At 41.6% G+C, this 13,144-nt stretch overlaps 2 protein-coding genes across 2 annotated transcripts in view; one reads left to right on the top strand and one right to left on the bottom strand.

The window, feature by feature from the left end:
- Window positions 1-1,945: 1,945 nt before the first annotated feature.
- cox19 (cytochrome c oxidase assembly factor COX19) lies at window positions 1,946-2,998 on the bottom strand. Its single transcript, XM_086140762.1, has 3 exons — window positions 2,841-2,998; window positions 2,321-2,432; window positions 1,946-2,209 (listed from the first exon to the last, which is right to left on the bottom strand). The coding sequence occupies exons 1-3, from the start codon at window positions 2,920-2,922 to the stop codon at window positions 2,116-2,118; spliced, it is 288 nt and encodes a 95-aa protein (XP_085996888.1). The 5' UTR covers window positions 2,923-2,998; the 3' UTR covers window positions 1,946-2,115.
- Window positions 2,999-3,698: 700 nt separating this feature from the next.
- LOC147214740 (arf-GAP with dual PH domain-containing protein 1) overlaps window positions 3,699-13,144 on the top strand; it is a 30,639-nt gene continuing 21,193 nt past the window's right edge. The window contains exon 1 of the mRNA XM_086140807.1: window positions 3,699-3,956. Within this exon, the coding sequence (XP_085996933.1) occupies window positions 3,830-3,956 (127 nt within the window). The 5' untranslated portion in view covers window positions 3,699-3,829. The remainder of the gene's footprint in view (window positions 3,957-13,144) is intronic.

Here is a 13,144-nt window from a genome sequence, read left to right as displayed (position 1 = left end):
ATGTGCTGCAGGTCACTTGTTACACTAGAAAGTTCTCATTTTCAGAAGCGTCACAACATCTGAGCTCCTCGCCCAGACATGGTTTTCAAGGGTTTAAGTGGTTTTCTTTAATCGGACTGGTTGAACCGGTTGTCTTTGTGTGTGAGGTTGTTTTTTCTTTATTAAAGACGGTTAATTGTGATGTAACTTATGGCTTGACAATAAACATGAACTTCATAAAAAATGCCCTCTAACTGCAATACATTACAGAATAATTATCAAAGGTAATTCATTCTTGAATATCTCAGGCAATTCCTTGTACAAACCTCAATTTCAATTAAGTCGTGATTTTGTGTAAAATGTAAATAAAAAGAATCACTTAATCTATTTTTCAGTTGAACATATTAATATTGAATAATATTTGATGTTCAAACCTATTAATTTTTTTCTTTTTTGGAAGATGTTCCCTCATTTTGAATTTGATGCTTACAACACATTCCAAAAAAGCTGGGAAAGAGGTAACAAAAGACTGGGGAAGTTGAGGACTTTTCAAAAAGCAGTTTGGAGTGTTTGGAGTATCCTACAGGTGAATTGGAAACCGGTGAGTGTTGTAATTGGATATAAAAGGATCATCCCCAAAAGGCTCCCTTGTTATCAAGCAAGAATTGGGTGAGTTTCACCACTTTGTGAACAGCTGCGTGCCAAAATAATCCCAACAGTTTCAGAACAACATTTCTCAATGTGTGATTGCAAGGAACTTAAGGATTTCGTAATCTACGGTCCATAATATCGTCAAAAGATCCAGTTATTATACATATATATATTGAATGCCTGTGACCTTCGATCCCTCCAACGGTTCTCTGACATTAAAAACCAGCATCTTTGTATAAAGAATATTGCCATGTGGGCTCAGGAACACTTCAGAAAACCATTCTCAGTTAATACAACTTTTCACAGTAAATGCAAGTTAAAACTGTACCATGCAAAGCGAAAGCCATACATCAACAACACCCAGAAACGCCACCAGCTTTTCTGGGCCAGAGCTCATGTGAAATGGACTGATGCACTACATATCAGATTCTTTTTGGAAATAATTGACATCATGCCCTCCGGGCAAAAGAGAAATAGGACCATCCAGATTATTATCACCGCAAAGTTTAAAAGCCAGTGTCTGTGATAGTGTGGAGGTGTGTTAGTGCCCAGGGCATGGGGAACTTGCACATCTGTGAAAGCACCATTAATGCGGAAAGATACATGCAGGTTTTGGAAGAACATAGCTGCCATCCAAGACTCGTCTTTTTCAGGGACGTCCCTGCTTTTTTCAGCAAGACAATACCAAGCTACATTCTTCACGCACTGCAACAGCAAGGCTATGTCGTAAAAGAATGCAGGCACTAGACCGCCCTGCCTGCAGTCCAGACTTGTCTCCTTTTAAAAATGCCGCATTATGAAGTGCAAAATCAACAACGGAGAGCTGGACTGTTGAGCAACTGAATCTGGACATAAAGCAAAAATGGTAAAGAATTCCACTCACAAAGCTTAAACAATTAACAATTCCAAAATTGAGTGTTGTTAAAAGGAAAGGTGATGTAACACCTTTTTTTTTTGTTGTACTTTATTAATCCCTTGCGATAAATTCTTCTCTGTATTCAATCCATCATGGAAGAACCATGAGCAGTTGGCAGCCATCTAGCAGTGCCCAGGTAGCAGGTAGGGGTTCAGTGTCTTGCACAACAACAATTCCACACACTTGGAGGAGCTGGGAATCGAATGAGTAATGTTTAGTTCCAAGGACAATCGCTTTACCCCCTCCGCCAGGCCATCCCCTTTTTTTTTTTTTTTTCATTTTTTTTTTCCCTCAACTGACACAGTAAATGAATGTGGACATTTGTTTTAACAATAAAGTCAAGGCTTCAGTTCTCGTCAGACATGCAATTGCTCTTGAACTATATTTAAAATAAATGAGTTTAAATATAAAAAGGGTTTATTTCACAAAAATAGCATATCCATATATTAGGTAATCATATTTTATGTACACAGGTGATTGGATCCCATTGCCAAAGAAAATGTGTCTCATTTCTCTTTTTCATTTTTTAGTCGATAAGCTTGACCAACAAATCTTTGGTGGCAGTGAGTTCAGTGTTTGCAGTCTTTGTCTGGTTGGCTGGGGGGAGGATCCAACAGGTCCTTGAATCCCAGTTTCTCCAGTGGCTCCTTTGCCATCAGCTGACTGAAATATCAAAGATAAATTGTGTGTTGTTTTTTTTAACCTAACAATTAACATATCGGTATGTTTGTGCTCAGCACATGTCTCACATGGCAGGAGGAGACATCCACTTACTGTTCCATCCTGCACTCCAGGTAGTCCTTGGACTGGAGGCGGCACTTGGAGTTGTCAAAGCTGTTGTCCCTCAGACATTTCATGAATACCTCCTTGAAACACTTACACTCTCCTAAAATAAAAATGTGATTCTATTAAATGTAAATACATCAACAGAACGACATGAACTGATTGGGACATCAGGCACACAACAAGTATAAATTATGTTGGTGAATAACAAATAGGTTAACTCAGTCCTTATCGATCATATTTTCATTACATGTATCAGATCGTTCCCTTTCCTTTAATGACTGTAATGTTACGACTGACTGCAGACATTTCCGTATGCCTTGCTTATTCTTCTAGCCACGTCCTGGTCAAGATTAGGATAACTATAAATACATTACTAATTGTTAAAAATACGATTACTGGGGCCAAGAACTCAATGGAATGGACCCCTTTGGTTGTCACCTATCAACACGAATGTGACATCATTACACAACAGGAAGTGTACACTTTACATTATTTCCATGAGACGTACCAAAATGATCCAAAGGAAAGGCTCCTTTGTCCGGGGCTCGAGGTTTGAATGACTTTGACCCGAAATTCATAGCAGTGGACATTTTGGTTTAATTGTTCAAAGTCTTATTTCTTTCAGACAGTCTGCAAAGCAACAACTCTGTGAGCGGTTCCTTCTGCTGACCGTCGCGGAGAGATGACGTCACAGAGGATGGGCAGGCATTACTAATAGAATACATAATTATCGTTTGGAAACACTGTCAGCGGTTGAATCAATACGTAATATGATTTTAAAATAAATTTGTGGCAATTAAATATATGTTTTCGTTTGAATGCTGATTTTAGTGCAAAAAAAAACAGCGTAGGAAAATACGATATCACCGAATATTACGCCTAATGTTTCGTGTACTATATATATACACATATACAATATACTATATATACTACAATAATGAAAATAAAAAGAAAAAGTTTGAAACCAGTTTTCTCAGCAAATTAAATTACATTTCAACTGAATTGGCAAGTCGGACATGGTTTTCGTTTAGAATAAACATTCAGGTGCAACGCATGGCACGTTGAGCCATTATTGGGGGGGGGAAAAAGTGTTTTTTACGATACATCACGGGAGTTTCCCCATGTCTGAATATATAGATGTGAAGCAATTATAGAACATGCGTGTTGGTGATTATTAAACTACAAAAAATGAAAATAGCTTTTAGAGTCCCGGTGGTCTGTGCGTTCGGGCGGAACACCGCTGGATGATTCGCTCTCATCGGATAAACCCGGATGGAGGGGACGGGGGACGGCGGTGGTGTGGATCAGCAGACACACACAGAGGGAGGCGGTTGGTGATGGGTAATTATTATGCAGTCAGCGAGACACCGGTAATAGAGCTATCAGAGAGAGAGGGAGAGAGGGAGGGAGAAGGAGAGAGAAGGAGTCTCCTCCTCTCCAGTCCAAATCGGGCTGACAGGTGACTGGGCGCTCCGTCTGTCGGGACGCCAGCGGCGGATGCGCTTCTGCGGGCTTCCTGGAAAACTCACCATGGCGCTGGAACCGGAGGGAAACAACAACCGGCTCCTGCACGACGTGCTGGCGAGACCGGACAACGAAACGTGCGCGGACTGCGGCAACCCAGGTATGGTAGAAAGAAAGAGAAAAAGAGAGAGGGAGGGAGGGAGGGAGAGAGGGAGGGAGTGGGGTGAGAAGCCGGTGTTTGATGCAGCCGATGCAGGTGATCCTGCATGTGGTGCTCTGGGGCTGCAGCTTCACAAGCCTGAAAAACCTGTGCAGGCCCTGAGGAGAGACAGTCTGCATGGGACTGGAAGGTATCACTGTTGTCAGGTAGAGAAGACCGGACTCTGGACTTGGCTGTAAACATATCAGGCTGTATTTGGAGTGTGTAATGTGTTCACAATTTGCAGGTGTCATCGTGCTCTAAAATTCAGAGCTTGAGTCTAAACGGTCAGTCATCCCCTCTTGGGCTTCCCCCGTTAATTCTGTAGTGTGTTGGAGGGTTATCTGTCACATCTCTTTCCGGATCACCTGGCAGTCTCGGTGCAAGCGCCCAGACATCCAGACAGCCCCACTATGCTCTCCATCTCTAAATCCTATCGCCGAAAAACACCCTCAGCTTCTATTTTCCTCTCTTGCCCCCACCCCTTCTCCCCTCTGAAATGGAAATAAAGCGGCCCAGTTTGGGCCGTGAGCCCAGGATGCCTGTTCCTTGGCTCCTCTGAGGGACCCCGGCTGCAGCGGAGCAGCTTTGGCCCCGGTGGAATAAGGGAGCTTTATCTAAGAGGCGGACACTTGAGGAGGGAAGGCGGTTTTTGTCTGCTGAGAGAAAAATCACAGTAACAGCTCTCAGCCTTGCCAACCACCTTCCGTACCTCTAAGTCCGGACTAAGAAGCCGATATTGCTCCTTGACGTGCGCTAGATCCAGCTCCTCGATGGTTCCTTTCACGTTTTTAATGAAAAATCTACATTTTATCGTCAGCTCCATTGGCCGGGGCTCCCGGGACTTGACATGGACGGGAATGATGGTTTAAACAACGAAGCAGCTCAGTTATTGTGATATTTTTGCTATTATCTTGATATTTTCAAATATGTTAGGCAAGAACGCTTAATTCACCTTTGAATGATGTACACGTCTGTAGTCTTGTAGATTATATTTTAGTTATTATTGTTAAGCTTAATTAGCCACACTTGACACGATGCATCCTGAAATGATATGTATAGGAAAGGAGAACCTGCGGATGCCGCGCAGAAACCCGAAGCACAATCGATCAGGAAATTGGACTCACATTTGGGAATTGATCAGAGCCTTGGTGTCGATGACGATCTCACCCATGCTCATCTCCAAATTCCCGTTATCTCCATGGGTTTACTGCTAGTGGCATAAGATATGATGGAGGCACTTAAGGTGGAAGCGTTTTCATACTTCTTTATTCACCGTGAATTCTTCATTGGGCAAAATAACACTCGGACATTTTGTGGCCCGGTCTCTAGAGCAGGGCGTCCTTCCGACTGGAAGGTTGCAGCTGTCAATGGGCGATGGGCCGTCCCTGGACTGGTCTGTAGTTGATCACAGGGCCTTACATACAGTAGACATACAACCATTCACTCACCCATTCATTGGCACATCATATACAGGCATGCAGGCATTCACTCATTCATTCACACATCATAGAGACACACTAACATTCACTCTCATTCACATGTCTGGCCAGTTTAGGGTCTCTGATGAACCCACTGGAAACTGGAGAATCCAGAGGAACTCATCTCCAACACAGGGAGAACATACAGAATGGAGTCCCTGTCGGAATCGAACCAGGGACCGTCTTACTTCGAGGTGGCCGCCGTGCTGCTCTTACGATATGTCTTTATCTTCTGTTGCTTAATGGCCAAGCTGACCTACATCAGCTTCCTGCAGTTGCCCTAAAACGTGTTTCTTTCCAGCAAAAAACGTGTCAGACTGTCGGGTGACGTTTCCGAGGAAGCGGACAGTCATTGCTGATGAATCGCTGTTGCTGCGTTGACATTAAACTATAAAATTATAAACACCGGCTCTCATCCAGACCAAACAAAATGAGATGATGAATTAAGAAAAACGGGTTTCGCGCTGATGTATCTGCACAACCTGTAGTCCCAAGTGGAAAAACTTCAACCGCAACCCTTCCGCTGTTCTGCAAAGTAAAGTTCTTCTGAGGTTACAGTTGTGAAAGGTACATCTGTGATGTAATGTGTAGTGGAGTACCCCTCCAGAAACTGGCAATTGCAAGGAGATTCTGATCACGGCTAAGGGAAAACTCATCCAGTGGAGACGCTTTCATCTCCTCCGACAGTTCTCGGCGGCACATCAAACCCGGTCGGCGTGGCTCCTCGTTGGTCAACAAGAACTTAAACTCACCCATGCTTGTCGCGTGGAATTTCAGTAGACAGAGATGAAAAGATTTACAATTTGCATCCATCAACCGCTCCATTATGTCCCCCCTTCCCTCCTCTTGCCTGCAACCAGATCAGGAATTCCCAGGCTCAGAATTCATCAGCCCTAATCATTAAAATATGAATTATTGATGCCGGTTCAGTGGCTCCTTCCCAGAAGAGGACAGGATCTTATCTCAGTGACTTCTTTTTTCTTTCTTTTTTTTTTTTTTATGAAAATGGGGTTTCATCGCCCCACGAAAACAACACAGATCATCTCAGCACAACAAACAGTGAAGACGGAAATAAGCAGACGCCTCGAGATACAGCAGTTCAGAGACGCAACGTGTCTCGCATTGCTTGGATTTCATAACCTATGAATTAGGGACCCGGAGCCAAAGCTTTGTTTCTTTATTAATTAGTGTACTGTATTCATGATATCACAGTGCTGTTATGTATTGATTTTAATGATAGAATGGAAAAAAAAATGAAAAAAACTTTAAAACTCTTCCTGGAGTTTTACAGCTTTTTACATGATCACTTGTCTGTCTTCGTTATCTTAACAAATTCTTGTGGAAATATATAATATTTATGTATATACTGCATAATTCAATCACTCCGTACTTTGTTTTTTCTCCCAACTTCGGAGTCAAATAGAGTTCAGCCGAGCGGAACTGCACACTCTGGTGTTCTGGCTTGACACTTTCTCTTGATGTTGCAAACACCAGAAAGCACATTGTCATCTTTGTTTCTAACTGTACTTTTTTTTTTGCAATTGATATATAGAATCCACACAGATGATTTTCACAAAACTTAACAGATGAACAGTGCATGAGTTAATATTACATTAATTCAGTCATTATCTATAGCGCTTATCCTGCGCTCAGGGTCGCAGGGGGCTGGAACATATCCCAGGTGTCATTTGGCAAAGGTGGGGTTCAACCCGTAGCGGTCGCCAGTTGTTCACTGGGCCACATATAAAGACGTAAAACTCTTCATTCTGTCATTCACATGTAATATAAAGACATACAAGCGTTCACGTAATTCATCATAAACATCATATTGACCATTCACTGTATTTATATTATCTCGTCAATTTAGGGTCGCCAGTGAACCTACTGCATGTTTTTGGACTGTGGGAAGAAACCCATGCAGACAAGGGAAGAAAATACAAAATGCAGCGTAGAAAGGCGTTCTGTTGAAATTGAACCAGGGACCTTGTAATCATTGCGCCACCTTGCCGTTCAGCAACATTGCAAAGAAAACAAAAAAAAAAAAAAAAACCCAATGCATTCTTTGGCTTACACAGGCACTAGCAGAGTTATTACTCTCCACAGTTTCCTTTCAAGGTTGTTTGCTTTATTTGCAAAAAACGCCCATCCAGCAACATTTTCTACATTTATCAGGAATTAGTGCGGCATATAACCCCTGTTTGCTATTGGTCAAGTCTCCTCCGTTATCAAGTCGCTTTTATGCTGCACATTCAACTGCGACTTTCCAACGAGGAGGGTTTGATGTGTTGAATTGGCGCGTAATACAAAGGTGAAAAAAAATCCCGACCTGAAAAACTCTTTGAGTTACAGCCGTCAGCCAGATTGTGCTGAAAAGTGTCCTAGAAATTAAGCTCATATTTTATAAGGCAGGAAAATGCTGCATGACGCGGCACACACGCTGTAAGGGTGAGTTTGCAGGAGTGAAAAGTATCTCATCATCAGCGGTGACCTGATTGTCCTTCCTCAACCCTGTCTTATCTCCCCCCGGTGCATCCATTAAGCAGCCGGACAGGCCGCTGGAATCGGTGTGAAAACACACAAAGCAGCTGTAATGCTCAGGCGTTTATTATGCTTAGTCATCCCTCTACTGCCCTTCCTTACCTTTGCCATTTTTCCCCCCTATCTTTTCCCCGCTGGTTAGCTCAGATGAGGTGGCGAGAGCCTGAGCGTGGAGCTTATACAGCAGGGTTTCTCTGTAGCTCCGCGGTACGCTGGTGCTGCCCTTCGCTAAGGACACGGAAAGACGTCCAATCCTCCGGAGAGAAGCCTCGGCAGTCATCAGCCGAAAAGGTGTCGGTGGAAAAGCGGGAATTCTGATAAGAAAGCTGCAGGGTTATTTATTTATTTGTTTGTTTGTTTGTTTGCTGCTGCTTGAAAGAAAGTTGAGAGAAACCTCCTGCATCTATTACTGTGATACTTTTTTTTTTAGTAACAATGAAGTATTTTAATGAGAAGTTGTATCAATGCAATTTTTCCTCATTTTCCTGTGTCCAAAATGGACTGAAATTAATTAAATCAAGTAGTGATTGAAGTCAGGACTTTCACATTTGTTTGAAGGAGTTTAACCGATGCATTGAGGAGTCTTTCCTTCTCAGAAAGCAATCAGATGGTTAATAAAAAAGCAGCTGCTCTGTCAGGCGTGGACTTTTCCCTTGATATTCCCCATCAATTGTAAGCCGATAAAGGGTCGGATATCGATCTGAAAGTTGCTCTCAGTAGTCGTTCTTTGTCATTATCAGAACGAAGTCCGAAGACGGGTGGGCGTAAATGAAAAGGAACAATCATATACATCAGCAACCCATTTAGGAACAATTAAACCAGCTATTTGGTGTGGACCAGAAGAAACAATTCAAGGGAAGGATCACGTAAGAGGCCAGGAAAAAGAAACCTTTTCACATTATCTTAAGTTGTCAAGAGCGCTCAACGCTCCAGAGGACAAAGGTGTGTTATGGTCAATGTTTAACAGCAGAGCACGCCTGAATGAATGTACTGTGGATTAAAAAAAATAGGCGTAAACCCCTTGCAGCACTTGGGACTCCTACTGAAATCTTCCGAAAAGATGGAGGAGGTTAAAGCGGAGAGCTGAGAAGATTCTCACATCATCCGCCAGACATGTTGAGGTCAAACCAGTGTGGTCGTGCATGAAACCGTTTCACCGAGGGGTCTATTGATGACGTGGCGTTGATAAAACCAGCAGGATCGGTCCAAAAGTGTCTTGATCCAAAACATAACGTGAGAGTAACTTACGTTCACTCACGTTGAAGTAGTGAAACACACTTAAACCAATCGTAATGTAATATCTGGGTTGCAGGACAAACTAGTCACTTCCTTTTCTATCATTTTGGTAGTTGAAGCAGATTTTAGCTTCTAAAGAAATATGAAAATAGTAATTTTGAGTTCAAATATACTTCGTGCAATATTTTTGTCAAACACTCAGACACTTAACAGATTGAAATTATTCCTATTTTTTTTCAAAACCAGTGTGTTGTTGAACAGAGATGATTTCGCTGCCAAATACTAACGGACTGATGGAACAAACGGTTCTGGCCAAAACATTGCCACCTCACAGCAGGAAGGATCCCGGTTCGATCCTGACTGATGCCTTTCTGTATGGAGTCTCAATGTCTGCGTGGGTTTTCCTGTTTCCTACTGCAGCCCACAAACACGTGCTACGTTAATTCAATGGAGGCGTCTTAATGAGTGAGTGAATGTATGTTGTACGTCTCACATTATCCAGAGTTCATTCATTCCATATAAATCATAATTTTTCATTTAAAAAATTGATATTCGTAAAACCACTGAACTTTAGAACTAAAGCCTGATTTTGGCATAACTTCCATCCTGATTGTATCTAAAGCTTTCACAATAAGACTTACTGATACTGGTGCTTTCTTCATTCGATTTGTACATCAGTGTTGTGAGTAAAACCATTAGAATGGTAGAGGAATTTATTTAGTTAACATGCATTTTGGCAGTTTTCATTGTCCAGAAGCCATCACTGTTTCTATTTTCTTTTTTTTAATCCGCTAGCAGATGGTAGCATCACAAATCGCTTAGTTTAGCACCAAGTGACTGCAAAGAAAAAGACTAAACAAAACAACCCTAGCCTTAAAAATGTTTTCCGTTTGTTTCATCATCAAAAAGAGTTTCTTACTCAAAAACAGAATAGATGGGTGTACCGGCAACATGCACGTGCAGTTCCATGGGATAATTCATGCATCTAATTGTGGGGCAAGTCCTTGGTACAAGAGAAAAGGCAATTTAAAATCAGCCTTGACGTGGATAGGAAGCAGGTGCAGGGAGACTTCAGCTCCTCGCCAGCGAGGCTGTTATGGCTCTGAGCTGGAAAAAATTGGGCCCTTAAATAATCGTCCAGCTCATTAAAGTCATGCAAAGAAACAGAACAATTCCTACTTTAGTAAAAGGTTGTAGCTTCACTACATCAGAAGTGAAAAGCTCAGTGTTGTTTTCTCAGGCTGTTGTGTGTTTCTGCGTTTTGACTCCGGCCTCCTCCAGGCAGCGGTGTGTTCGTCCTCTTGTCCCTTTCGCTGAATGTTTGTGCTTCATTTCCCTCGGTAATTTATTGATTTGCTTTGACTCAAAAGGTTGTTTTTCATGTTTTTTCTGCTTGAGCTTGGATTCTGAATGGCAGGCCAAGGGATCTAAAGTCATGATTTGTGACATCACAAACTAGTTTGGAGCTAATTGTCATCTGATTCGTAACATATGCAAAACAAGTTTGATGTGGTTGGCCGAGGCCTCCAGTGCTTATAAACTATTCCTTGGGAGGTAAAAATGTCATATTTCCAGCTGGACGAACAATGATTCTTTCTTTAAAAGTATATATTTTTCATGGTTTCAGATGAAGTAAATACACATCAAAGGGTTGGGTCACAAGGCTGCCATAAATAAAAGAATATCTGGCTATTTAGGATGTACGAGATTTCTTTTTAAATTATGCCTCAAGAGCAAGACTGTTCCGGTGGCCCAAAAACATCTGGGATTTTTTTTCCAAGAGAAAACTTTTCTCTACATTCTGAGATAATAATGTCATTAATTCTGAAAAACAGGGAGATTTACAAACCCCAAACAACCCTATACTATGGCTTTGCGGATTTGGCTGAAATTCACCTAGGCATATCAAAGGCCTTTTGAATTTTTGATTATTTGATGATGAATATTTTTAAGGTTGACAAATAAGATTTTGAGAAAAATTGCCATGCAAATCAAGGGAAAATTAACCGTCACGAAGAAAGAGCCTCCAATTCATGCTATTCAACGTATTCAGCTTTTATTATGTTTTATTTATTAGTTTAATGTTAACACAAGTGTGTATATGGTGTATCAGTCGATTGATTATTGAATGCAACTGTTATGAATCATCAGGATTTTATTGCTTTGTTATTTGGGAGAGAAAATTGAAAAAAGGCAAAAAAAAAAATCATCTTTTCCAGCCACACTAACTGTCTCTTTGGAAGACAGCCATATATTTGTTCATGTGTAAGATGGTCACTAGTGTTAAAGCGAACCACCACAGCATGACACATCCCTTTGTCTCCACGGAGTGTGAGCACTCAGTTGTGTATGATGCTTAAGGTCAAGAGGCAGTTGTTTGCATTATTAAAAAAAAAGCCTCCATGAGCTGTAAAGCCAAATGTCATCGACATTTATTGGTACTAATACACCAGAAACCGGTAGATCCATAGATAAGAGAAAGCTAGTTTATTACAGTATTTGCGAGTGAATTACTGAGAGAAAAGGTAGGGAATGAAACAACAAGGTCAGAGATGCGCTCCTAAGATGAACATGGATGTTGACTCTATCACTCAAATCTACAGGGGCTGAATTTGACAGGTTCACCACAGATATGTGTCCAGAGTAAATAGACAATGGCTTGTTAAGAAAATTATCAAAAAGCAGCCCTTGTCTTCTTCTGTCATGATGATGTTGATGAACTTCCTCTCAAGCGATGCTAATATGTATGTGTGTGTGTGTGTGTGTGTGTGTGTGTGTGTGTGTGTGTGTGTGTGTGTGTGTGTGTGTGTGTGTATAAAACTAAGCAGCACAGACTCCATTGTATAAGTGCGTCCTCCATTCAAAAGCGACCAAATCTCAAACACAAGTGCCATTAATGTAACAATGTTTGTATCACTATATATATCATACCAGAGATTGACATACATTTATATATGTCTGTGAAAATAAAGTGCAAGGCAGCCTTTTCCAATTCTAGATTATGTTGAGATTAAATGGCAACAATGGGAAATAATACAGAATAACCATATAATTATGCCAGCTTCAAGTAGGCAGAAGGCACCAAGCTTAGAATGTCAAGAAGGATTTTCATGGACTCTAGATTCAATCTGCAACAGTATATCTGACAAAGCCAATAACACCTTTTATACCTCCAAAGTGTCTCTAAATTAATTTCACATTAAGAGCTCTGGGCGGCAACGGTGGCGCAGTGGTTAACAGTGGTTCACCTCCCAGCAATCCACAATCCAGAAAGTTAAATGGATATTTTAAATTGCCCAGATGTCTAAATGAGGGCTTAAATGGTTGTACGTCTCTACATGTGGCCCTGTGATTGACACGCCATCGGTCAAGGGTGTACCCCGCCTCTCCCGGTGACAGCTGGGATAGCCTGCAGCCTCAGTGCAGGATAAGCTGTATAAATAATGAATGACTGAATGAATTAAGGTCTTTGTATTATAAGACCCTGTTGATCCCTCCAAAAAACAACCAAGTATTCTTGAGTCTGGGTTTTTATTGTATGAGGACTGTGTGACTGCCCTTTTGCAGACCCCCATAACAGGAAGCTGCTGAGGAACTTAAAACGTCTATTATATATTCTCCCCCCCTCCTCTGCATCTGTGGCTTTGGAGCGCCAAATCTCATTCTTTAGCCGTGTGTGGTTACATTTAAAAGATATTTGTTGTTCTAGCGAACAAGCTACCAGCTTTTGGAAGTCAGACATTTGAAGAGCACTGCTGCACTTTAACAAACATGCCTGAGTGAACATTGGAACTGTGAATATAGACAGGAGAGCTGCACTACATCAGGAGGTTTCCACTTTCACTTTCGCTCGTCTTCAAGTAGACTAGGGTGCCTGTGCCTGTGTGTGTGTGT

The sequence above is a fragment of the Fistularia commersonii genome, chromosome 33 (assembly GCF_037954325.1).
Source record: "Fistularia commersonii isolate RoL2024-O1a breed Wild chromosome 33, RoL_Fcom_v1.0, whole genome shotgun sequence".
Lineage (NCBI taxonomy): Eukaryota > Metazoa > Chordata > Actinopteri > Syngnathiformes > Fistulariidae > Fistularia > Fistularia commersonii.
The sequence above is the reverse complement of the archived record's forward strand: the minus strand, read 5'-3'. Positions and strand labels throughout refer to the sequence as shown.